The sequence below is a fragment of the Arvicola amphibius genome, chromosome 13, assembly GCF_903992535.2.
Source record: "Arvicola amphibius chromosome 13, mArvAmp1.2, whole genome shotgun sequence".
NCBI lineage: Eukaryota > Metazoa > Chordata > Mammalia > Rodentia > Cricetidae > Arvicola > Arvicola amphibius.
In genome coordinates this window covers 51,759,830-51,787,227 of record NC_052059.1, presented here as the reverse complement: position 1 = coordinate 51,787,227, position 27,398 = coordinate 51,759,830, and the positions used below count along the sequence as shown (strand labels likewise).

Sequence of the window (27,398 nt, the reverse complement as noted above, 5' to 3'; positions counted from 1 at the left end):
CAGGTCCTGCTGTTTGATCTTGTATGAGCTACACAGGAACCAGATTGAAGGCTCCATAACCAGACACTTGTGGCAATTCTGTCCTGGGTGATCAGGTACTGGGCACAGAAGCAGATGCTCCTGCCCGTACATGTGGCCCTAAATGCTACCTCATATTCTCACGGGGTCCCACAGTGTGAGGAAAGGGTGGGCGGGGAAAGAAAGGATTCTTTTTGTGTCCTTCTGTGCTGAAAGCCACACTCACACTGTATGTTGCCACATGCGCTACCTCATACCTAAAAAAAAAACCTAGAGGGCAGACGGTGATCTTTTTCTTTGACCAGCTAGAAAATTGTGGCTGTTTACTTAACTTGTCTTACATATTTATCTTCTGGTTTTTCCAAAGTAGCTCTGACTGTCCCGAAACTCACTCTGTAGACCAGGCTTGGTCTCAGCTCACAGAGATCTGCCTGCCTCTGCCTCTAGAGTGCTGGGATGAAAGGCGTGCACCACCACCTTTGAATTAGAGACAAAGCTAAAATTGTCTTTTGTCCTGTATTCTCCCTCACCCTGAAAATTCACATCCACAAGAACCTGCAAATGTCAGCCTTACTTGGAAAACAAGTTGGGGCAGATGTACTCAAGGTCATACATAAGAGTCATTTAGGAGTGCTCCTAAATCTAATCTGATTGGTGGAGTCCTTATGAGACAGAAATTAAGACACAGAGAGGAGGTAGCTGTCTGGAGACAGAGACTGGAGTTATGTTGCCACAGACCACACACTCCTGGGACCACCAGAAACTGAAAGAGGGAAGCATTCTCCCCTCACATCTCCAGAGACAGCGCTATACACCAGCTTCTTAGTTTTCACCTTCTTACTCCTTACAATGACAGAACAAATTGCTATTGTTTTAAATCACTCAGTTTATGCTGTGATGTGATTGGTACCCATTATTTGCTATTTTTACTACCGGCTAAAAGAGGGGAACCTTAACTCAGACATGTCCGTGGGGCATTTTCTTGGTGGATGCCTGATGAGGGAGGGCCCAGCTCACTATAGGTGGTGTCACTGATGGGCAGACGATCCTGGGTTCTGTAAGAAAGCAGCCTGAGCAAATCATGAGGAACAAGCCAGTAAGCAGCATTCCTCTGTTGTTAGGGTGTGTAACCCTGCCTTTCCCAAGCTGTTAGGTAAAATAAACAAGGCTGTGTGTTATGTGCTTCTTTCAGCTCTCTTGAACACATCAGCTCACTATAACCCAGGCTCATGTTTTTCTGATTTCTGTTGGTGATTCTGCTGTTTAAAATGCCCAGTGCACTCTTGAAGAGCTCTCTAACGTCCCAGAGAACAAGAAAGCTGCCACGTGCCAACTTACAGAGAATTTTCGTTTTATTGTCTTTTTTCAGACATAATGTTATAATGCAATTTGTTGTGAGCTTCGTGGATTTCTTTAAATATTTTTATTTTAGTTATATGTATATGTGTATCCCTGTGTGGCTATATGCACATGAGCTCATTGCAATAGGATGCCAAAAGAGGTTGTTAGACCCTCCAGAGCCAGAGCTGTGGCCCCGGTGTGGATGCCGCACTAGGATTCTAGAGCTGGGATGATAAGCCCCCAGTGTGGGTGTAGGGACTGGACTCGGTTCCTTGGCAAGAACACTCTTAATGACTGAACCGATGTCGATGAATCCTGTGTGTGTCTGTGTCTGTATATATGCCTTTGTATGTCTCTGTGTATGTGTCTGTGTGTGTCTCTGAATGTCTGTGTGTGTATATATCTGTGTGTGACTATGTGTGTGTCCATGTATGCATGAGTATGTGTGTGTCTGTCTGTGTGTGTGTCTCTGTGTGTGCCTGTGTGTTTATGTGTCTGTGTATGTGTGTGTGTGTGTGTGGGTGGGTGGGTGTCTATGGCCTGTGTGTCTATGCGTCTGTGTGTGTTTAAACAGAAATTCACATAAACAACATCACACATTGGTTGCTTATCAGAAATTATGACAAAGACTCAGAAGCTGAGCCCCGTATTTCCCCAGGAGTCAAATATCTGTATTTACTACTTCATTTTCTGCAGGAACTTCATAGCTCAACAACTGTAAGTGAGGAAAATCAGCTGTGTGTTTGTTTCTTATAACAGCCTTAGAAAACCCAAACAAGCCTTTCTGGACTTACCCAGGACCTTGCAGGCTTCTTGGATGAGCTTAATGGTGATGCTGTCGTCGTACACAGTGTAGGTCATGAAGGCATCTTGCACTTCTGCAGAAGCCCTGAAATTGCAGCAAATGCAGCTGAGCACTGGTCTGCTGGAGCGGAGCCCCAGGACCGTCACTGATCCAGCAATGCATGGTACAGCAAGCATTGCCTTCAGGGCCCTAAGCACTGTGACTGTGTGGGTGTTGACTCCTGCCAAGCACATCCTCTGGACTCCACTTTGAGCCTGAATAGGCTCATCTTAGACGAAGATGGTTAGTCTACCCACCGCCACCCCTGCTGGACTCCTGAGGGTGGCTACGGTCATTTGCCCTTTATTTCTGAATCCCAGAAAATGGCACTGGTCCTGACACGCACATTCCAGGATCCTCAAACAGACAAGGGGTACTTGGGTCTGCAGCTGAGTCTCTGGATTCCCTACAGGATTCCTGGTTTGGGTCCAATGGTTTCTAACAATTATTAGGTGCAGCTGGAATAGATAAGGAGGCTGGGGCCGACATGGAGTGAAGCAAACCCTCACTACTGCCACCCAAAATGGGGTATTCCCCACTATGTTGGAGTGGCTTCTCCACCCAGGCCACCGGGTCCCTCATGAACCAAAAAATAACAGGCCACACCCTAATTTAGACTTGATACATGGCCATAACCTGAGATGAAGGCTCGAAGGGAGGCGATGTAAATCCCAGGCCCTTTCAGAGTGTGCTCTCTGTGGCCAAGGCTGACCTCACCTCACCTCCACTTCACCATCCAGGTCACGCAGGCTCTTCCTTCCTGTGGGCTGAGCTGATAATACTGATAATACTGTAGGGTTGGATGTTTTTCTCGTTTGTATACATGCTACATGTTGCTGGGGTGGCAGACATGCTAACTGCTAGGACTTCTGGTCTCATTCTGGGTCTCTAACACTGCATGCAGCTGTCACCACAGCCACGGCACACTGGGACATATAATCTGTCAAAATGCTTTTGGGACACAGTGTGCTGGCCAATAGTTTGTTCAAAATATAAACAAATAGACATTTTAAACGAGATGACCAAACTTCTGCTAAGAAGGGGGGAAGAAAAACGACAGTGGGAGACACCCCAGAGAGACCAGGACTTAAGAGAGCAAGCGGTAAGAGACATGAAAAGGATACTCAACATGTAACGTCAATGCTAGACATACATGCAGGGGCTCACCTTCACACATTCACCTCCACAAAGACTCATCTACACACACACACACACACACACACACACACACACACACATGCATGCACGGTCTCACCTCCACACTCAAAGGCCATTGACTAATTGATATTTTACTGGAATACCCAGGGTTCCTCATTAGTGAATAACACCTAGTATTATCCAAACTATCTATGCTGCAAGCCAGGGCTGGATGACTGGTTCAGAATAACTTGAGGAGAAAAACAAAAACACAGAAAAATAAAACAAACAAACAAACAAACAAAAAAAAAAAAACGCAGGCAGGCCCTGAGTCTTATCTTTTAACCACTTGTCTCTTGTTTCTCAAAGCTGAGAAACTGCTGCTCTCCTATACTTTCTAGATTCAACACAGAAAGGAAACGGGTGACAAATGATGAACCTTATATTATTCAGCTGATGTCATAGTTTGTTAGAGTCCAGGATGAGTCATAAAGGTCCCGGGAGAAATGAGAAGTTCTTCAAGGCAAGTCTTAGGCCACGGAAATGGGGTGGACTTAAGCACTGGGAGGTCGTTCTTGCAAGAACCCCTTACAGTAGTAAGGTGTGCCGTACTTGGGACAAGGAGATGAGAAAAACTGGAGTGTATATCCCGTCCTGACCATCTGTCCCTCCAGCCCGTCCCTCCCCTGCAGTGGCATTTTATTTGTATTTTAATAAATAAAGCTTGCCTGAGGATCAGAGGAGTAAAACAGCCACACTGCTCAGCCTTACAGACCAGGCAGTGGTGACACACACCTTTAATCCCGGTAGCCGCACTGGCTTGCCATAGAAACCAGATGGTAGTGGTGCACACCTTTAATCACAGAGCTAGAGAGGATTATAAAATGGAAGGAGACAGTTCTCAGTCTCAGTCTCATTCTGAGGTTCCCTGGAGGTAGGATCGCCATTTTCGAACTGAGGTTGAGGTAAGAGCCAGTGGCTGACTGATTTGCGTTTCTGCTCTTCAGGTTGAACCCCAATATCTGTCTCTGAGTTTTTATTAATTGTGCTACACTCCCCAGTTCCTCTAGTGTCCTTGGCAGCTTCCAGACTTATCTAGACATTTTTGCCCTCTCCCCCAACTACCCAGCCTGCTTGGATCTCTCTAGCTGCTCACAATCCCTTCCCTGCCTTCCACTGGCTCCTTCCACCAGAAGGGTACCCACTCCCTCTAACCTAGCCAGCTTACTTCCTCTTTCCCCTGGTCTTTCTAAGAACCACTGCCTCTGGCTATTGTGAGTCTCATGACTGTTCATGTATCCACCCCCTCCACTGTCCCTGGCACCTGCAGCACCTGACTAGGCATGGACAACTCCTCACACCTATGAATGACTCTATGATGCTTCTTACATCCTAAGTCTAAAGACCAGGCTGTGTCCCTTGATTTCATATCTCCAATATCTGACATTGTCCCTGACACACAAATAAAAACTGATAAACACTTAAAAGAGAATTTAGGATTTTTTGTGTGTGTGTATGTGTGTGTGTGTGAGAGAGAGAGAGAGATAGAGAGAGGGGGGCAGGGTATCTTAGCATGGCCTCAAACTCAATAGAAAGCTGAGCATGACCTTGAACTTCTGACTCTTCTGTCTCTATCTCCTGAGAAGAAGGATTTTAAGTATGTGCCACCCTGCCTGGTTTATGTGGTGCTAGGCATGGAACCACATAACCATGCTAGGGCTCCTGCATCCTGGGCAAGCACTCTACCCACTGAGCTACAGGGCTATCTCAGTCTCAGAAGTTTCGATAAAAGATACAAATCAACAGAGGTTCTTATCCTCACTGCGAGAGTCAGGAAGATCCATATTTTGGCTAGTGCTCCACCAGTGGGCTCGTTGCCTACCCCCTTTTGTTGTTTTTGTTTTGAAGCAGGACGCCACTAAGCTGCTCATCCTGACCTTGAACTCCATCTGTAGTCCCATAGACCTTGAATTTGCTGTCATTCCATCCCGTACCAGCTACTTTTATAAAGGAAAGTCTCTAGTCAAGTAAGCTTCAGACCTCAAAATGCCTATTTCTCATCCTGCTAAATTTGCCCCCAATATTGTTGACAGAGGTTTCTGTCCCACCTGGTCCCTCAGCCATTCAGCCCCAAAGAAACTTTAGTTTACATTAATTATAAACTGATTGGCCTATCAGCTCAGGCTTCTTATTAACTCTTATAACTTACATTAACTCATAATTCTTGTCTGTGTTAGCCTCGTGGCTTGGTACCTTTTATCAGAGAGGCAGTCTCATCTTGCTTCCTCTACATCTGGGTGATGACTGCAGATTGAGCCTTTCCTCATTCCGGAATTCTCCTGTTCTGGTTGCCCTGCCTATACTTCCTACCTGACTACTGTCCAATCAGCATTTTATTAAGCCAATACAAGTGATAAATCTTTACAGGGTACAAGATCATTGTCCACACAATATAGTCTTACTAAACAAAACTCTCAAGCCTTCCCTTTTTCAGTTCTTGATATATATATATATATATGTGTGTGTGTGTGTGTGTGTGTGTGTGTGTGTATAGTCTTACTAAACAAAACTCTCAAGCCTTCCCTTTTTCAGTTCTTGATATATATATATATATATATGTGTGTGTGTGTGTGTGTGTGTGTGTGTGTGTGTGTGTAGTCTTACTAAACAAAACTCTCAAGCCTTCCCTTTTTCAGTTCTTGAGTTCTTGATATATATATATATATATATATATATATATATGTGTGTGTGTCTGTGTGTGTGTGTGTGTATGTATATATACGTATATATACATATATATAAATTCTACCTTACTTTATATTATACATACATACATACATACATATTATAAAATGAGCTATGCTTTAAAATTTTCCCCACCCACAGATCTTGTGATATAATGTTTTGGAAGCTGAGTTCCCAGCTGAAATGCTCCAGCCACATGGATGTCAAAGCCCTTCTATTGGCCTGTGGTTTGAGGCAGCTGAATGAGGCACAAATACATTCTTAGCCAGGAAGGAAGAAGGAAAACCCCACTCCAAGATCAAAGTCAAGAGAGAACAGCAGCTTCAGGCAGCTCTTTCGATAGACTTCACTCATGAAAAACTAGAGGACCAGAGAGAAGAGACCTCTCAGTCAGAAAAGAAAGGGTGAGAATCAATGGGATGAAGACCCCTCAGAAAGGGAGGAATGGGAGCCATTTGCTGTATATGGCTCAAATCGTGTGTGTGTGTGTGTGTGTGTGTGTGTGTGTGTGTGTGTGTGTGTTTTCATTCTATGCTAGTTTCATTCTGATGCTGTAGCAAATACCATGACCAAGAGCAACTTAGGGGAAGGAAGAGCTTTTCTCAGTTCACAGGTCACTGTCCATCATGGATTCAGGGCAGGAATTCAGGCAGAGAGCTGGAGGCAGGGACCATGAAGGAAATGCTGCATGCTGGCTCACTCACAGGCTCAGGCTGAGCTAACTTTCTCACAGAGCCTGGGCAGGGAATGACGCTGCCAGCAGTGGGCTGGATCTCTTACATCAATTAACACCCAAGATAATTCTCCACTGACATGCCCTCAAGCCATTATGATCTGGGCGTTGTGTCTCTCTTCTCACATAACTCTAAGCTGTGTCAGGTTTAACAGGGAATTTCTTGACTTTTGACTGGGAAAATCCCAATAATTCCCCAGTAAATGGAAAGACATCATTAAATCTCAAAATACACTTGATATACCCAACTTACAGATTATTACAGGTCACAACACTTTCTTAGCCTACAGTTGGGCAATGTTATCTAATCCAAGGCCTGTTTCAACGTGAGGTGAAATCATTGCATGAATTTCCCTGTAGACACAGCACCTCTGTAAGAAAAATTTCTCCACTTTGCTCCAACCTGCCTGCCTGACATTTCTACCAATGGATTTGAAAAGTATCTTGACTTTAGACTTCCCTTTGTTTTGTAACTGTAAAAACCTGATGAAACTGTTACTACACTAAGTTATGGTATTCAGGGCAACCTGCATGGTAGCCGCTCATATTTGACCTCAGAATAATCTACTTCTTAATTTCTTTGAGGTGAGATCTGTGTTTTTTGTGTTGGTGGAGGTTTGGTACCATCTCTGTTTGAAAGGATGCTGTGTAGGATGTTGGGGAGCTTGACATCCTTCCTATTTAGCTAGCGCATCCCTTAGGATGCACAGGCAGGGGTTATGGAATCACTTAGGCCTCTGAGTTCTTGGGGATTCTGATGAATACTATGTACCTTTTCCGCAGAAATACATAGATACCCATTGTGGTGGTTTGAAAGAAAATGGCCACCACAGGGAGTAGCACTATTGGAAGTATGGCCTTGTTACGGTTGGTGTGGTCTTGTTGGAGGAAGTGTGTCACTGTGGGGGCGGGCTTGGAGGTCTTTTTCTCAAGCTTCACTCAGTGAAGTCGGTCCACTTCCTGCTGCCTTTTGGTCAAGATGTAACACTCTCAGCCCCAGTACCATGTCTGCCTGTACAACATTACACTCCCTGTAGTGAGAGCTCTGAACTTAAGCAAGCCTCCCCAATTAAATGTTTTCCTTTATAAGAGTTGCCATGGGCCGGGCGGTGGTGGCGCACGCCTTTAATCCCAGCACTCGGGAGGCAGAGGCAGGCGGATCTCTGAGTTCGAGGCCAGCCTGGTCTACAAGAGCTAGTTCCAGGACAGGCTCTAAAAAAAGCTGCAGAGAAACCCTGTCTCAAAAAACCAAAAAAAAAAAAAAAAAAAAAGAGTTGCCATGGTCATGGTGTCTCTTCATAGCGATAGAAACCCTAAGACACCCATGTATTTGATGGATTATTTTGGAAAGCTCCAGGCTCTCTCTAGTATATACATGAGCCCCTGCTTAAGAGCCTTGGATACAGAGAAAAGTCCTGCAGTCCCATTCATCTCCTTTCTACATTCATTTGATCACCATCTTTCATGCTAATGCACCTGAACCCTAACCACTCACCCTCTCTTGTAATTTGTCTCTATTGTAAGGAACATCTTCTAATTTTGAGACTGTGCCTGTAACATCTTATTAGGGCCCTGCCAGTGAGTCGGTCTCGCGGATGCCATGACTCCTAACAAAAGCTGACCCATCAAACCTCTGTCTCAGCCATCAGGAACATGGGCACAGGAAAACTCAGCCAGTCAGATAATGATGACCCTTGAGTCTAAAGCACTGGTTCTCAACCTGTGGGTTGTGATCTCCCCGTGGTGGTGGTGGGGGGGTTTGAATGACTCTTTCACAGGGGTAGCATATCAGATATTTACAGTACAATTCATAATAGCTAAGTTACAGTTATGAAACAGCAATGGAAATAATTTTATGGTTGGGGGGATCACCATAACATGAGGAGCTGTATCAGAGTTTTAAAGCATTAGGAAGGTGGAGAACCACTGGTCTAAAGAGAATATAGAAAAGTGTGAAGGAAAAAAAAGTTAAGAGGCGTGCAGAGAGAGAGGGAGTCCACTGTCTTTATTTCATAGCTCCTAGCGGCTCCTGGGTGCCTGAGCTAACCCCTTTAAACTGTAACTCACGGAGTAGAGTCTTTGAATCAAAACCCTGAAGGGCCAAGAGATGTTAACCACCTCACCTGCTAGGCCCCTGGGTGTACCTAAGTGAATGAGAAAATGGCTGTAACAGGGCCCAGACCCTAGCACAACTGCCTCCATGATGGAAGTTCCATTCAGGCTGTAAAACACAGCACATAGACAGCACCACCAGCCAAAACTAAAACAAAGGCCCAGTCCATCAAAGTTCATAGTTCTGGGAGCGTCTCTTACTGTACTAACCTTGCTTTTTTGCTACTGTAGTTCTTCTCTGGCTAACTGTTCTTGTCAACTGAAGTATGTCAACCCAGAGCATGGGTTTTTTTTTCTTTTTTTCTTTTTTTTTTTTTTTTTTTTTTTTTTTGGTTTTTCGAGACCGGGTTTCTCTGCAGCTTTTTTAGAGCCTGTCCTGGAACTAGCTCTTGTAGACCAGGCTGGCCTCGAACTCACAGAGATCCACCTGCCTCTGCCTCCCGAGTGCTGGGATTAAAGGCGTGCGCCACCACCACCCGGCCAGAGCATGGGTTTTATATTGAAAAGTTCACCCTGAGAAAGGCTCGGTGCCACACTGGGAGCCATATCACCCAGTGTATTTGTTGACGGGCTAATAAAGACTTTCTATTTACTTAAACCTGTGTCTGAGCATCTCCTCTGGTGACTATCCTACCACCAGGGCCGTTTATCTTCTTCACTTGCAAGTGGGTGTGAAGAGGCCCAGGGGTTAGTAACCCATGCTCACTGGAGAGAAATATCCATTTCTTTCTATCTTCTACACATATGGATGCTCTGGTCCCTAGAAACCTTCTCTCCTTTCGCCTCCTCTCAGACAACACATGGATTTGGCAGGCCTTGTCCCCTCCCTTCCATCACAAGGCTGCATTGATAGCATGGACTGGCACTCTGATTGGCTGAGCATCCCAAATCCAGCTCACCCCAGATCTTTTGCACTGGCTGTTCCCTCTTTCTGGAGCACACACACTTCCCTGACCCAGATTGACTCCTTCCTTCCAGTTCATAGATACCCTCTCCATAGAGACTGTTTCTAACCCCTACAGGGAGACCTGCGTCTTTAGGTAGTCTCTTTCAAATACTTTATATTTGTACAGCTCTCCGAGCAACCTGAAAAGGTTTTGTTTATTGTTTGCTTTTTGTTCCTCACACTAGACTCCATTCCCTGACACAGTCCCTGAATCTTCTCATCACTTCCTTCCCCAATGTGTGTACCTCTGCTCAGCACATGCTAGGAGCTGAACAAGCTCCGGCCTCATGGAGAAAGTGGCAGTGACCCAGCTCAGCCAGTGAGCAATCTGGGCATAGAATGGAGGCAAAGCTCATTCCAAAGGTCCCACTCTTCCCAGACTATCAGTTGCCTCCACTGTTGAGGTTTAGGCCAGGAGGTTACAAAAGCGTGGCTCGGAATTAGAAACCTATAAATCTAGACTATATGAGAGGAAAATCAGCAAGGCCAGCAGAGAAGGACATACATCTGTTTCTGATTATTCCATATAAAATATAATCTATGTCATAATGTCTGGAGACGTAGTTCACTTTGCCTAATCATTTCTTCTTAAATTTTGTATGGGAATTGATGGCTTTTTTCCCCCTTTCAGCAAAAATTCTACTTTAAGAGCACCAGGGAATTTGTTGTTTAAACACAGCCCAAAGGAGATCCTTCGGCACAGCAAACAATTTTGGCTCAGTTTCGATTTATGTTTGTAAGCTGAGTTTTCTGCTCTGGAAAGTTCTTTTTAATAGTATTCCCTAAATGACTCCAGTTTCATAGCTAGCTGTGCTTCTCCAATAGGCCTTCCTCTTGGCTTTTCCTGTGCAGTCGCATAAACTGCTAAACACCATGTAAACACATCCTCAAGTTTAGGTTAAGCAGACACTCCAGCTAAAACCTGATGACACAAACCCTGAATATTGTCTTGCCGAGTCCTCTGCTCCCGGTGGTCTTCCTTTAATCCCCCTGCAAACGTGTGCTCTGTTTTGGTCATTGTTCTCACTGCTGTGACCAGATGCCTAGCAAGATGTAGCTTATCCTTGACTACAGTCAGAAAGACAAAGTAAGCAGCGCAGGCGTGGCAGTAGGAGCCTGCTCGCATCTGGGTGAGTCAGAGGGAAATGAATGAAGGTGTTTAGGCCACATGCTGCTTCTCCCCTTTTTATTTGGTCTTTGCCCCTAGCCCAGGGAACTGCATCACCTATGTTCAGTGTGGAGTTTTTAATCAGTTAATCCCCCGGGAAACATCCTCACAGACACAACCAAAAGTGTGCCTCAACCCCGCCCTATGCATTTTGTAATACGATCAAGTTGTCAATCAACTAATTATCCCACATTCCTCTTTTAAAGTCCTTTATCACTTAGAATCCATGGCTTTCTGGTGTCAGGAAATGCTGAAACCTGTCCACTTAGAGTGGTGTGGGAAGAGATGACACAAAGAAATGACAGGATCCTTATAGTGAGGTCACACCAAGGATCCAAAGAAGGGAAGTCCTTACCGTATGTCCGCACATAAACTAATCGACCCACTTTCGTCCTGGATTTGGGATGCTCAGCCAATCAGAGTGCCAGTCTGCCCATGGTATCAGTGCAGGCTTGTGATGGAAGGGAGGGGGCAAGGCCTGCCTTAGACAGTGCATCTCAGATGCCAGCAAGCATATTGCTGCTTACCTCTGCTTCTGAGGACTTCAGCTAATCCCTGGCTGTTTCAGCAATTTCCAAAACTCTTCCCTTTCTCCTAGGCAGGATTGACAATGCCAGGCAAGCTTAGTTCTAAACAGGAAATGAGACGGTACCAAGTGTTGGCCCAAAACTCAATCTTCCCTCTCACTGGCTATGATGGCCCACACTGGACACCAGGGTGATCAGGTTAAAAGAAGAGTCCGCCAACACATGCTGGCCTTAGGAAACCCTGTCTCTGGACAAAGAAGGGGCTGTGGAGACACAGTGACCAGAGCAGCGGAACAGTTTCTGACAGGGTTGGGTGTGGCGGCCTCCTCCACACCTGTGTTTGGAGGAGGGATGAACACGGCCAAGTTCCTCCTCCAAGATACCTTGGTGTGTTGTTCTTTCTGCTCAGCCCTCTCCTCAACCCCAGAAGATAGGCATGTTATTCCCCTCTCATCCAGAGTCAGAGATCTAGGGAATGGGGCCAAGCGACTCACGAACACACAGATCTGAGCAGCATTGTCTCGACTCAAGTCTGGTCCGGAAGACTGCACACCCTAGAGTCCCTCCACTTCCCAATCCCAAGGCTTCCATCGTAAAAAGAAACTGACAACAATCTCTGACTTCTATGACCGCAGCTCATGTTGGCTGGGTGCCTGCTGCAAGTTGGGTGTCTGACTTACACATCCCGTTCGGTACCTGCAACGATCCTACACGGAATGGGCACTCCCTCATGACAAGACACCTGGGTCACTGAGTGGTTCGATGCTGTGCCAGGGCCATGTGGACTGTAGATAGTATTCCTGACCTTTGACCCTCTAGTAACTGTAGCCCTGTACTACATAGACTCACAGCCCAATACAGTAACTTCTGGGACTAACATCACTTCTCAGAGTTTCCTTTCCCTACTCAGTGGCCACCTCACAGCCTGCAAGAGCTCACTGTCTCCCCTCTTCCTCCTAAGGCTGGTACCCCCAGACATAGATCTTCTGGGAAACAGAGGGGCACAGAGCTTTAGGTGACTGACGGCTGTCCATTCTGTGCTGGGACAATGGTCTCAGTGTCCCATGGGCTGTGGACCTCTGAGGCCCTGCTTTCCACATCCAGGTCTCTAAGGTAAGGTCTCTGCAGATGGTGAAATCGGCTGGGTGACTGATTTATTGGGTTCACTAGCCCTGCAGTGTTTCCACAGCACCAGACAGAGCAAAGGAGGTCAGTAAATGTGTGTTTACAGAGATTTCCTCTGCTGTCACCTGGAGACAAGCATAGGTTAAAAGAGGGTGCTTTGGCTTTCATTCCATAGTTGGACTAGTCGGGCCTGTCTACTACACAGCCTCCAACAAGGGGCTTCCCAGGGCTCAGTTTCCTTCTCAAGGACGGGAAAACAACATGTGCTCTCCAGGGTATTTGTTAGGCTTTGGTAAAAAGGTCTCTGCTGTAAAGTAAGTCCTCAGAGGAGGAGGAGTTTCTCCCTGTGTTCTCCCCACATTCGCCCTCATTACAAGATGACTATGAACAAAGGCTCTGTCATCCAGGCAGTACTCCCTGGGGCAGCTCCCCAATGGAGCCCTTGAAGATACAGATGCTGGCACTGGAGAGAGAGCTCAGCAGTTAACACCTGCTTCGCTTCCGGGAAACCAGGGTTTGGTTTCCAACTCCCACATTGGAAGACTCACAGCCACCTACAGTTCCAACTTCAGGGGACTGAATGCTCTTTTCTGGCCCTTACAGGTGACCACATGCATGTACCTACCCCTACCCACCTTGGGAGGCAAAAGTGACGCCGATATTTGTGTCCTGGCCTAGTCCCTGACTTGTAGGTCGGTGTCAGTCAGGTCACCTAGCCTGTCCAAGCCTCAGGTTATTTATATTTATTTATCTTGTTTCTTTGTTTTCTTCTTTAAGTGAATATATTTGGTCTAAATGATTGCTGGTTTGGATCAGGAAGATCCTTCAAGCACCCCAGTGCAGGCGCCCACAGAGCCCAGGGAGTGGGGCTGTGCCTGCCTCTACCTCAGTTTGGCCAATGCTTACAGGTAACAAACTCCTCAGCTCTTCTTTATTTGAAACTGGAGGAAGAGAGAAAGCTTGCCCTAAACATTTTAGGTTTGTTTAAATAAAAAATAAGAAAAACCTCTTAAAAGTTAAATAGAAAAAAAGGGGAAATTTGACTCACAGGTATCGAGAGAAAAATCTAAATTCAATTATTACTTGTTTTGAGCTTTCTCTTACATTTTTGCTTTGTGCGTTATTGATCTGGTGGTTACATGGGTTAGTTTCTTTGGCCTTTTTAACCCAATAGCGTCACACAGCTTGACAGTGAACCTCACAGACTTTGCAGGCATCACATACAGGGATACAAATTTTGTCGTTCCATTTGACGGCTGATTTGTTTTTGACAACCAAAGAATTCATTTTTTAACTTCTTCCATATAAGGCGATGTCATATCTTTCCTCACATATATATGCATATGTGCGATTCAGGACAAGATTCTATACTTTCCAGAGAGCAGATTTCCACAAGCTGGCCCCGGCATCACACGTGTGCTCATCTTCATAGCTTTCGACTCCCGGGACTGCACTGACTGTCAGTGCCAATAGGCGAGTTCCCACTTTTTCTGCTTACTTAACAAGAACTGGCTATCATCATGTAAAATTTGGGGGGATTTAATAAACGAAGCTGTGCCTAGTTGTCTTAAGTCACCTGTTATTGATTAACTGGGGAAGCCAATCATCTTCCGTATTTTTGCACTCATTTTGCTTCTAGTGGACTGGATATTTCTGAGACCTTTAGACCCCAATCTGTAACACTGGAAGGTGTGGAGCCAGGAAGATTATAGAAACCGACTGAGGGTCTATTTGGAATTGTAAATGGCAGAATTAAGGAAAAAAACTACTGGATGAAGTCAGGAAGGGAAAACTAAGAACTATCTGAAGAACATGGAAGGAGGGAGGCTACATCTTAGAAAAAAATCTTAGGACAAGCCTCTCCGCTGATGCAAAATAACTCCAAGCAGACCACACATTAGACCAAATTAAAGATGCCCATGTTTAATAGATGCAACACTCCCGGGTGGCATGGGAGCATGGCAGGGGGAAGGGGGACAGAGAGGGGAGGAATCCATGCAAACCCCAAGACCACGTGAGCCTAAATACCCTGTGGGAGGGGTCAGCGTCTGGCAGGCTTTCCCAGAGGTGGAGTCCAGACCAAGGCAACTCCCAGGGGGAGGGGGCTTGAAATAGAACATTCCGCACCATTTGCATCCCAAGGATGGATACCAGGGACTGGGGTGATGCTTCCAATCACAATGGCTAAGTAGTAGCGTGTTTGCCTGACTCTGGGCTCTATTCCTACTCCCTCCCTCTCCCCCTTCTTCCTCTCCCCACGATTTGCTCTCTCATCAGTGATGACGAACAATAAATGAGCAGGTGTAGGCCAGCACTAAGGACCTAGCATGTCCAAGGCCCTGAGTTTAATCCTACTGTTAGGAGAGAGACAGAAAGATGCCAAAAGAGAGACAGACACATAAGAATAGAGAGACAGGAGTGCAATGGAAGTTCATTCATGAAATTCATGCTAGCATCTTGTAAGTGCTTATCAACATCTGGAGGACCCTGTTTTAAGGCTTATTTTAGGAATAGAGAAGGTGGGGGGCTGGGAAGATGCCTCAGTCAGTAAAGTGTTTGTCACTCAAACATGAGGGCCTAAGTTTGGGTCCCTGACACCCACATAAAAGCAGGGCATGGTGGTACACATCAGTAACCCAAACACAGGGGTTGGGGATGGCAGAGCAAGCAGGTCCCTAGAACTTGTCGGCCAACAGTCTAGCCAAATCAGTGAGCTCCAGGTTTAGTGAGATACTCTATCTCAAAAAAGACAGTGGGAAAGATTGAGGAAGATACCTGATGGATCTCTGGCCTCTCCATGCACACAATACACATGTAACCACATACTCACACATACATATACATGGACACAGTCGCACAAAACCCCAATATGGTTTAAGGAGTCTTTTCTGTGTCTAGCTAATGTGTGTAAGGAACTATAGCTGTCTCCAATCACTAAAACTCCCTGAGAATTAGAAGAGTACAGTTACCTGCTCAACTGACTCTTTCACCAAGAAGTCGGTAACATACTGGCACCCTTCAAAACAAAAGAAAACAAATAGCAAACCACGTGGAAGCTCGCGGGGTGCTTCACCTTCCTGTTGATGTACAACAATAGACCACGTGGAAGCCCATAGGGTACTTCAGCTTCCTACTGATGTACAACAGACCGCGTGGAAGCTCATGGGGTGCTTCACCTTCCTATTGACGTACAACAACAGATCACGTGGAAGCTGGCGGGGTACTTCACCTTCCTATTGATGTACAACAGACCACATGGAAGCCCATGGGGTGCTTCACCTTCCTACTGACGTACAACAGCAGAAACCGTGGAAGCCCATAGGGTACTTCACCTTCCTATTGATGTAAACAACAGACCACGTGGAAACTCGCGGGGTACTTCACTCTTTTTTGATGCACTTACTTCAGTTTTTCCCACGTCTCTTCACCAAATTTCTCTGTCACAAGAGACTGTAGACAGGTGTTGATGAATCCATACTAGAACACAAAAGGAGAGAAAATTTGGAAAATGAAGCATGCCACCCTAGGCCTAGCCTTTCTGTGGGTATCTGCAGGTAGGCGTGGTCCTCGGAAGCTGACTATGGCTTTCCAGGGTTCTCTAGTCACTGAGTACTAGCTATCACCCTTTCCTGGCAGAGGAAAAACTGAGCAGCCAGAGGATCCTGGGAGCCGGAGTTCCAGTCTTACCATTTCAGAAGGTGTTTCCTGCTCTTTGGGGCCCCACTTTGAATAGGAAGTTTCTTTGGTTAGATGAAGGGTTCAAAGGCATTACATTGAACATTGGAAGATTAGGGGCACACACTTCACATCAGGTCCAAGAAATTACTAAAAGAACATATTGTTTTTCTTTATGAAAATGAATCTAGGGGCTGGAGAGATGGCTCAGAGGTTAAGAGCATTGGCTGTTCTTCCAAAGGTCCTGAGCTCAATTCCCAGCAACCACATGATGGCTCACAACCATCTGTAATGAGATCTGGCACCCTCTCCTGTAGGCACACATGCAGGCAGAAAAATGCATACATAATAAACAAAATCTTTTAAAAATGAATCTAGGTCTGGGTATGTGTTCAGGAAGTAAAGAGTCGACAAAAAAGGAACCAACAGCACAGGCTGAGAAAGATGAACTAGGAAATGGCTCAGTAGTTGAGCATTTGACTGGTAAATACAAAAAGGCTGTGTTCCCTCACTAGTATGAAGAAAAAGAGGGGGGAAAGAGAGAGAGAGAGAGAGAGAGAGAGAGAGAGAGAGGGAGAATAATGCTGCAAGGGTAAACCTATCACTCACTCCCTAAAAACTAACATCAGGGAGGCAGGAGGAGTGTTCCTGTAGGTTCCCTCACTCGTCCATTCTCTTCTTTGCTCCAGCAGAACAAGAGGAAGGGCCCCTGAGCATCTTTAGTGCCCATGCGTGCCCTGCACAGGCCAACCTCAGCACCTGGGCTCCTACCTCAGAGCTGGATTCTATCTGAAAGGATCAGTGAACTGACTTCTAGGAGGTTTCTTCCTAAAGCAAAGGACTCTTTTGGTCATCAGTGTCTAGCTGGAAGTTGATCATATATGTCTGGGTTTTCACAGAGTTTTGTTCTTTCTTGTTTGGGAATTTTGAGACAGGGTCTCTTGTAATCTAGGTTGGACTCAAAACTACACAGGCAAGGATGACCTTGGATTCCTGGCTCTCTTGCCTTCATTTCTCAAGTGCTGGAACTACAGGCATGCACCAGCAAGGTCCTCACCATAGGTGAGTGGGCATGCATGTGTGTGTCTGTGTGTATGCACACCTCTATATGCCTCTGTGTGTGTGTGTGTGTGTATGTGTGTGTACATGGAGACCAGAGGTCAAAGTTGCATGGTATGGTGTTTTCCTCAATCACTTCAGACAAAGGTCTCTCACCGAACTTGGAGTTCACTGATTGGCTGGGCTAGCTGACCAGCAAGCTCTAGAGGTTGTCCAGTCTCTACCTCCAAGTGCTAGAATTACAGATAATAACACCACCACCACCCTGCCCAACCCATACACACCAGATTTTTACACAGGTTCTGGAGATCTGAATTTAGGACCTTATGCTTTGTATAGCCAGCAGTTCATCAGCGGAACCAACTTCCCAGCCCCATGACAAAGGTTTTAAAGAGGAAGGACCCAGGGCAGAAGCACAGAGCAGGACCCTGGCATAGCTCTTCCCTGGAAACAGGCCTCTGTCCTGCTGTGGTTCCAGCTCCCACAACAGCGTCATATACACCTCTTCCCCTTCCCCAACCTAAAGATGCCCCCTCCTTATCCTAGCCTGGCACCAATGCATTCAAATACATAAAGCATAAGATTCAGTACTGTGCCCACTCCTCCGACCTCAGCTCATCCCAATGCCTGCTACCACTCCCTGAGCTCAGCAGGCTCCTACAGTGGATAGGGTCCCTCTCCTTCCTTTGCTAAATAATAAGCTCCATAAGGTGAAGATGCATGAGTCGTTGATCTATAGTTTGATTCGAGTACCAAGATAGAACCCAGCACACAGCAGGTGCTCAATAAACACATTGAATATATAAGCACCTAACTGAAGCCTCTAGTTTGAACTCATGGAAATCTGTGACTATCCCCAGGTATTTCAAATCAATCCAGGTTAACAAAGATTATAATGATTTGTCTTATAGATCTTTACAAAACAATGCGAGATCAAATAAGAACATCATGCCCACTATCTTCATCCCAATGACCATGGGTAACTACCTACCCATGGGAAACTGAGGCTCAGGAAAGCCTGGAAGCCTTATCATCTTTTCTGGGTTTTAACCACTTGGATGGTACACCTTACATTCGGTCAGTCAGACAAGTGGCTTTTGTCTTTGTTGTCCAATAATGTCTGGGATTGGTGTAGCTAATCCCTGGAGTCCCTAGATGCTTAGCTCACATAGAATCCCACACAGTCTCGCCTCTAAAGATTATTATTATACTCTCAGCTCCAGTGGGAACTCAGGGCTGACCTCGCCGGCACAAAGCCTCAGAGCTCTAGCTTGGCACTCCACAGTCTTTGAAAAGGAAAAAGATGAGAGGAATGCATGGATGTTCTTGCCTTTGCTACTGATAGGAAATGTCCCCGCTGGAAAGACTGGAGAACCGGCAGGCTGGTGCAGAGTGGGCCTGAGTTGCTGGGACTGCAGCTCCCCGGTCTGCAAAGGATTCTCAGAAGAAACCTTGGTCCTGTCACAGACCTTTCAAGGACTTTGTAGAAATGGCCAAGCGTCACGGCCAACCTCCTGCCGTCACTGCTTTCCAGTCAGATTGACCAGCCAACGAAGACTCTTGCTGGCTAAGGCCATCCCAGTCTTTTAGAGGGAACTTGGGTCCTACCTGAAGCACACCCAAGAAAGGAGCGTTGAAGTGTGTGAAAACGGTGAGGGCTGACTGAATCTTTCTCCCAGTGTCTGTGCCTGCCATCTGTTGACTAGGGTACACACTCCATCCTGTAATACAACCTTAGAGAGGTCCAAGGATGTTGGTGCTTAGTGTGTGGGGGGAGGGGGGGAGAAGCTTGGGCTCTATAGCTCCTTGGGTTTCTGTCTGTATTTTAGAACTGTGTGTTTGGGGATGAATTGTCTAATTTCTGTGAACCCAGTCTGCTCTATGAGCTAAGCTGGAACTGATAGCACCTTATAGGCGAGAGCATCTATAACTGATAGTTTATAGACGAATGGTTCTGGAGTCTGCCCCCAAGAAGGGGCTGTTGGACATTGGCGCTTCCCCCAGCCTCACAGTGGGCATCAGAGTGGTCCTTCCTTCTGGAGCTAAAATGACACAGTAGATAGAAGCACATGACGACTCTAAGTGCCAAGAGCCATGCTTCCCAGAGATTATACACCAAAGGGCTCAGGATACAGTGGTCTGTAGAGTGCTTGGCTAGCACGCTTGAGAGCTCCGGTTTTGAGCTTCAACCCCACAGCAACTGGGCGTGATGGTCTACAACTGTCACCCCAGCACTCTGAAGGTGCAAGGAGGAGGGGCTAGAAGTTCAAGGTTACCCATGGGCACATACCGGGTAAAGTCAAGCCTGGACTACAAATTTGGCAGTTTGGCAGAGTTTCATGTCTAGAATAAGTGATACAAGTTGTGATGATTTTATTTAAGAATTTTCCCTTTTTAAAAATATTTTAAACCAGGTGGTGGTAGCGCACACCTTTAATCCCAGCACTCAGGAGGCAGAGACAGGTGGATACCTGTGAGTTCAAGGTCAACCTGGTCTACAGAGTGAGTTCCAGGACAGCCTGGATGGTTACCCAGAGAAACCCTGTCTCAAACAAGCAAACAAAAGTTTTATTTGTTGTCCCAGGTCTGAGAAGAGGAAGTAGACACAAGCTCCCACCCCTAACCAACAAGGTATCAACAATTACTAGCAAAGAAAAAAATTAGTTTTCTTCAATGGTGTATCATTGGGTATATTAACCAAATTAAGGGCAGACCCCATGCTTCGTAGTAAATGGCCAACACAAAAAGAACTCTATGGTGTTTCGTGGAGTTTTTTGGTCCCATATTGCTTTGGACATGTTTAATCTTTCTTGTCTTTTGTTTATGTAATACAGTTCCTGATTTTGTATTTTTATAGGTTTTGGGTGCACGTGTGTGTGTGTGTGTGTGTGTGTTGTGTGTGTGTGTGTGTGTGTGTATGTGTGTGTATGTGTGTATGTGTGTGTATGTGTGTATGTGTGTGTATGTGTGTATGTGTGTGTATGTGTGTGTGTGTGTATGTGTGTATGTGTGTATGTGTGTGTATGTGTGTGTATGTGTGTATGTGTGTGTATGTGTGTATGTGTGTGTATGTGTATATGTGTGTGTATGTGTGTATGTATGTGTGTATGTGTGTATGTGGGTGTGTATGTGTGTATGTGTGTGTGTGTGTGTGTGTGTATTTCTTGTGATTTTCTTTTTCTTTTTGTTCTGTTTTGTTTGTTTCATTTGCCTGTTTGTTTCCTAACATGCGGGAAGGGAGAGGTATGCAATGGGAAGGGAAGAGTGGGGAGGGGAGAAGGACCTGGGAAAAGACGAGAAAGGGGAAAATATGATCAGAATATGTTGTATGAATTTTCAATTAAAAAAACTTTAGTTTTTATCTGTATTTCTGAGCCAGAATTTCTTGTAGTAGTCCAGGGTAGCCTTGAACCTCTGACCCTTCAACCTCCCTTCTGAGTACACCTGTTATAGAGTTTAGGCCTTCTTTATGAGGGTCTGAGAGCCAAAGCTGGGGGTTCGTGTGTGTTAGGCAAGCCTGCGCAGAGCTGCTTTCCAGCTCTGGTGTCCTTATTCCAAAACATGAGTGTTTTTCAAAGGTTTTCAATGAAAATCAAAGAATTATGCTTTTGAATAAAACCGTGAGAGGAGAGACTCTAAAGTCATGTTCACTGTGAGGCAGTGGCTCATTTAGAAGAGATCGTTCTGTTTACATGCTGCTGACACCATACCAACCTGATTTACCTTGATTTATCTTTAATATATTACATGTCACATACAAACATACACTCGTGTACGTATCTTGTTACGTTCTAAATGAGTCACAGGATTTAAAACTTTCAGAAGGGTTATGGGGACGCCAGTGCTCCTGGATCCCCCATCCAGCTTGACTTACTGACATCTTACTTAATCGAGCCATCTTTCAACATTAGGGGTTCCTTTCCTACAGTGCAGTCAAGGATAGGTAAGGCAGGGAGTTAAAAGCTGACCTTGGTTTCCTTGTGTTTGCTTTGCTAACATCCCCTTAGCTCTTCCGGATCCCATCTTGCATCTGCTTGCCCTGTCTTCCGCTGTCCCACCCAGCGACTGTACAGCAGGAGGTGGCTGGGGTGCCCCACGTTGAACACTATGCTAAGGCAGGGTCACTAGGATTCTCTACTTTAAGCCCTCCATGCTTTCCTCAGTAATTGCTAAGTATTTGCTAAATGCAATTTGAAAGTATGGGGATGTCCCGTTTCTGCTGAAACTCTGCCCCGCCACTATCTCCTGGCAGAGCTGGCTCGTGGCAGCTATTACTGTGGGACCAAATGGTGATTCCCTGTTTCTCCCACTTCTGCTCACTTTAGGATTCTTCTGGAAGGAAGCATTACAGCTCTAAACGGACAGCTTTTTAGTTATAACAAGATGTCCAGGATAGGTGGACACACAGAACTTGAAGACGCAAAACTGATGCCGTGGCCACAGAGAGGACCAAAGGAATGAGCCAAGTCGGTAGCTGGACCTTGAAAAGCTATGGGCTTGGGAAGGTAAATAGGATTCAGATGCTTCATAAAGCTTGCTTGACGTTTAACTTGATAGTCACTGGAAACTGCAATCAGTTTCCCTTTGAAATACCACATCTACTCTTTAAAAACTATCTGAGTTGTATCGCTTTAGAGACTGTTTTATTTGTCAAAATCTTGAGTAAAGTCACCTACCCCTGGGGCCAGAGAGGCTCTGTTCCAGCAGAACAGAGGCCACCGCTCGCTGCTTACCATGACGTCCAGCTATGTGTCTCCAGGAGCAGGCTGCATACACTGTGTCCAAGCTGGCTTGTTGAGTCTCTGGTAGCCTTGCAGCCGTGGAGATAATTCCACAATGAAGTTAGAACTAACCACAGCCTTCTGCTGAACCCTGCCCAGGGACTAAAAGGCTAGGCTGTCCCCGTTGAGAGCAAGCAGGACCTGCCACCTGCCACCCCAGGGGGGTGACATCTCCTGCGCTAAGCTCTCAGGAGTTAAGTGTGAAGCCTGAAGCATCCCCCTGGGGTGTCAACACAGTAAGTAGCCTTGTGCCATGCTCTCCCCATGGAGGCTGTAGCCCATACAGCAGAGATGGGCAGAACTCCAGGAGGCTGGCCAGACTGTCTTGCCGCCTGTGTGTGGCAAGCTGGGAGACTTGAAGGAAAAGAGTGCCACGTTCTTGCTACACCCCCAAGACTATGGTGACAGGTGACTTTTTCCTGCTGGTTCTGCAGTGTGTGCCCTTCCTCCCATAGAGGATGGCTGGTGTCTTCCTTCCTTCCTTCCTTCCTTCCTTCCTTCCTTCCTTCCTTCCTTCCTTCCTTCCTTCCTTCCAAGACAGGGTTTTATGTAGCCTTGGCTGTCCTGGAACTCACTAGATCGACCAAGGTGGCCTTGAACTCAGAGATCTGCCTGTCTCTGGCCCCTAAATCCTGAGATCAGTGGTGTGCCTGGTTCATTCTGAGAAACAGACACAGAAACTCCTGTCTGCTGTTTGACAAAGCCCCTTTGCACACCGCGTGTTTGAGGCCTGAGGAGACTGGGGGCTCGTTGCAGCAACGCTGTTTCTGGATACCAGGTCACAAGCACATTCCCAGAACCCTGAACTTGGCTTCAAGAGGACCCCTACATCCCTCAGGAAAGCTGCCTCTTACAGGAGATTCTCTGCTGGTAGACCTCTAATTAAACCCCTTTGGATGACATCCAAGAAGTGCCTGCCTCGACCAGCACTTGACCCTGTAATGCTATCAATGTGGCATCCCCTGGGGCCTGAAAACTTTCTTCTCCCACTGAACTACTGCTATATTGAGGGCTCAGGTAAGCTGTTGGCCTGAAGTCTACTTCCTGAGTGTTTCTTGGGGTTTCAGATGAGAAATCCAGCCGCTAACCGGATCCCATGAGTGTTGCCTGAGGCTGTTCCAGCGGACCTGGTAACTGTGGCACGCAAACACAAGAGGACGGATAAATAAATGCAATAAACAGGAGGAGGGTGTGCTAGACCCTTCTGGATACACAGTGTGGAGGTCCCCGGCAGCCACTCAAATGTGACTCTCCGTTAAGACAGCGTCTCATGACCTTGGCCGTGAGGCTGCAATGGTTCACTGACGTCTGTCCAGACAGACCCTGGTGCTCTCCTGAAAGCAACTGGCCATTGGTCTCAGCCTGGCGAAGGGTAGGTACCCCTCACATTCTCCTCTCCAGAGCCCCCTCCCACACAGCTGCAGCGCCCCTGAGAAAGCTTTCCTGGCGTCCCCATCGTTGACCTTCTCCAGGTCCTTGTTCCCTTCTCTTGGCTCTCACCATCCGCTCTTCAGAGAGGCCAGACCCTCAGGGACACCAGGACCCCGGGAAGCCCCTCCTCACTACAAAATAGTGATTTTGCAGATTCGCAAAAGCTCAATGACTCTGAGCTGCTCCTATGTGGAGGGGACATGTGGTCCTGAGAAACAGCCTCCAGAGTAGATGATTTCCATAATTACGCTCCCCAGACCCCTCCCACCACGTTCAGCTGACAGCTCTTTTGGCCCTGCCAAATGGGCTTGCTCTGGCTCCCCCTTATAGCCCACACCCCCCACTCTGTTTCTTCAAACATACAAATACTCACACTTCACAATAAGTAAATGGTTTTCTTTAAAAAAAAAAAAAAAACCCTCCCCCTTTCTTTTTCATGAAGCAGATGGCAGGTCTCAGGAACTTGGTGGGAATTAGGCTTTCTGATTTTCTAATAATTTTCAGCATCTTGCACAAAAAAAGCACAAGCTCATTTTCATTCTGATGTTAAGTACCATATGGCCCATCATCCATGGAACGTGGCAGCTTCATAACCAAAGTAATGTGGAAGGGAGGAGCTTCCTTACGAGGCCAGTGTGTGTGAGCCAATCGGATTCAAGGGCGACTGCCATTTGATAATAATATTGTATATGGCAGAGCCCTAATTATCCCTCTTTTATGGTATGTGTTAATTTTCTCTGCCAGTTTCCCTAATTACAACTGCCACCCAAAGGACGACTCTTTGTAAATACTCTGTAAACATTTGAAAAGACAGACAGTGTGTGCACCAAGAAAGCCGTGCCCGGGTTGCGAAGCTGTCTAGAAGATTAGCTGACATTTCATATGTTTGTCAATTGTTCAAGCAGCCAAGAAGGACTTGTTACTATATGGAAAGAGCCCTTCCTTTCCCATGACATCATGGGCTGTCCTGTATATTCTGTGACCACTGTTTGGAGGGACAGGTTTTTTTTTTTATGGTTGCCTTTTGTTACTCTAAAGTGAACTGTCCCGCGAATTCTGGCAAATGTATATGCCAGCGTTGTTCATACCCAGATAGAAGAGTGTCTCTATTGTCAAGCAAGTTCCCTTGGTGCCCCTTCTCTGCCAGCTGGTGCCCAGCTTTCCACTGTTCTCTTCCCTGGGCTTGGTTTTGCTTGCTCTCAAACGCCACACGCATCGGGTCATAAAGCATGCCTTCCTTCTACTGTGTCTGCCATTTTGATGGTTTGCTCATTTCCCAGTACACTCGAATCAGACATTATCCTTTCTTTTAAGCAGACATTTATAAACACAGCTTTGTCAGGTGAGCCTCTGATACGATGAACGCTGACCCAGCACAACAATCTTATTGTTATGTGCGTTGAGAAACTTTCATTGTTCATAGGACAGCGGGAAAGGGCACGATACCACACACTTAAGTAAACTTTAGCTATTGTTTAACAACGTAAATTAGAAGGATGTATCAGAGGCAAGGATCAGTGCAAAAACCCCACCCTTAGCTGGTTTTGTTGAGTGTTTTACATTTGCATTTGTCTAGCCTTGTGTGCTTCTTGATCTTCTCCCCTGGCGTGGCTAACACCTCAAGGTGGCTTGGGTGGGGATGCCTAGGCTGAAGGTATATCTGGGGTTAAAGCCAGAGTTTCGAGTCAGGCACGGTGGGACTGGCTGGGGGCCCTAGCTAGTTGGGAAGCTGGGGTGGGAGATTGTTTCACAATAGACCAGGCAATGGAACAAGAACCTGTCTCAAAACCAAACACTGTTATGTCAGAACACTGGTGTGATTGGGGCTTGTAATCTCACCACTAGGATGGCTGAGGCAGGAGGATGGGGAACTCAAGTCAGGAAGACCCTGTCTCAAAACAAATTAATAAAAACCAACAATCCGAACCAAAGGCTCCACATTTCTTTCAGTTCTATTTCCAAAGTTATTAATTCAGCATTCAAAAGCCAGGGGAACCAATACCAGCAGACCAAGCAGTCTGTTTCCTTAAATGTCCACAGCCACAGGGTGATTTAGACTGGCCACACCAGCTGTGGAGATCATCGGGGTTTTTTTTGTTTTGTTTTGTTTTTTCACCTGGCACCGCACACTCGGCTTGGTTTAGAATAAATCACACAACACTGCCGGGTTTGCTCCAATGGATGTGAGCAATGTCCTTCGGGTCTGCCTAATTCCCTTTCCTCCTTATAACAAACGACCTTGTAAAGTTGGTCCTCTTATTAACACACACACCCCGAAAGATGAAAACAAGGTTGAAGAGAAGTCAGAGGCTTTCTTGACCCCACGCTAGCGGGGGTCAGAGCTGGAACTGTCCCCTTTCTTTTACAGTAAAAGCTTAGAAAGGGGGTGATGTCCCCTTCTCTAGCAAAGTCAGCCATCAGGTCTTATTGGTCCGTTTCCTCTCATCTAGCAAAGAAAGATGGAGTTTTGATTTGCATGTGGACCGAGGCTTGGGTTTCAGCACCTAAGCCCTTTCATTTCACATCAGAGCCGTCGCTCGGGACCCAGGAAACCAGCGAGAACGTAGGCTTTTTCCACAGTGAGGCCACCCACTCACGAACCCAGATCGCCTCCCTGCGGACACGCGCCCACACTACCCCGATCTCACTTCCTCTCTTCGGTTTGCGGTTTATTTTCAGCCAGCGGCGGACCGGGAATTGTTGGGCTTGGAGCGCCACCATGTGGCCAAAGTCGTGCAGCCCGGCAGATCCTTAAGAGGGATGCGGGGTGTGAGGTTGGCTCCAGCTACACAGCTTTGATCACTAACCTAAACTGAGGCTAGTGTCTTCTCCAGGCCACCGTCCTGCAACTGCAGTGCTACACACAGAAACAGGCTTGAGAGGTGGTGATCAATCTACATGTACCGTGACGTGCAGGGGCTCATTTAAGACCAAGCTCAGCTTCCTTTAGGTTTAATTGAATCTGATTCACTTGATAAAGTAAGAGCCACCTGCAAAACGGATAACCCAACTGTCACGTTGCAGACAACTGACTGTCGCTTAAATAACGGAAAATGTCAGCTGCAATACTGACCATTCCCATTGTGCTCCAGCCGCTGCCGCGAGGCACCATTCAGACATGATTCTGCATCAGGAGCTGGGGCCCTGGAGCAGCCCTCCGCAGACTTCTGGGGGGGGGGGGGGTCGCAGACACGTGACTTTGGAGAGCCCGCTTTCACCACAAGTTGGTACCCTGACTTCCTGAAAGTGGTTTTCTTAGTTGGTTCTTCCTCCAGCGATGTAAGTTTTCTTTTGCTACTGTTTGTGTGGCAAAAATTAATATCCTAGGCGATAATTAATCCAGCTTCTATGCCAGTTAATGATATGGACAGGCCGTGCACTTAGACAGGTAATGATAACTTAATCATCCCCTTAATGTTCTAAGTTGGAAGTATGTGAATCGCGTATGTGAGATGCCCTGTCTTTCAAGCCCCATTACAGCACAGGAAGTCTGGGTCCAGCCTGGGTCTTACCTCAGGCTGAAGATGATGATGATGTCAATGTTGACAGTGAGCCAGGATGGTGGCACACACTTTTAATCTTGGGACGTGGGACACGGAGGCAAGACCTCTGAATTCTAGGCCAGCCTAGCCTACATATTGAGTTCTAGACTTGTCAGAGCTACATAATGAAACTGTCTTTAAAATAGGGGAGAGGGGCTGCAAAGATGGCTCTACTCGCTGTTCTCCCAGAGGATCCAGGTTTTTATTCCCAGTA

The 27,398-nt window shown here is 46.4% G+C and overlaps 1 protein-coding gene across 1 annotated transcript in view; it reads right to left on the bottom strand.

Annotated features, from left to right (window-relative positions):
• The window catches only part of LOC119799813 (guanylate cyclase soluble subunit beta-2-like), a 56,084-nt gene extending 39,917 nt beyond the window's left edge, over window positions 1-16,167 (bottom strand). Inside the window, exons 1-2 of the mRNA XM_042054080.1 lie at window positions 16,100-16,167; window positions 2,154-2,248 (exon numbers count right to left, since the gene is read on the bottom strand). Of these exons, the coding sequence (XP_041910014.1) occupies window positions 2,154-2,220 (67 nt within the window). The 5' untranslated portion in view covers window positions 2,221-2,248; window positions 16,100-16,167. The remainder of the gene's footprint in view (window positions 1-2,153; window positions 2,249-16,099) is intronic.
• Window positions 16,168-27,398: the final 11,231 nt, after the last annotated feature.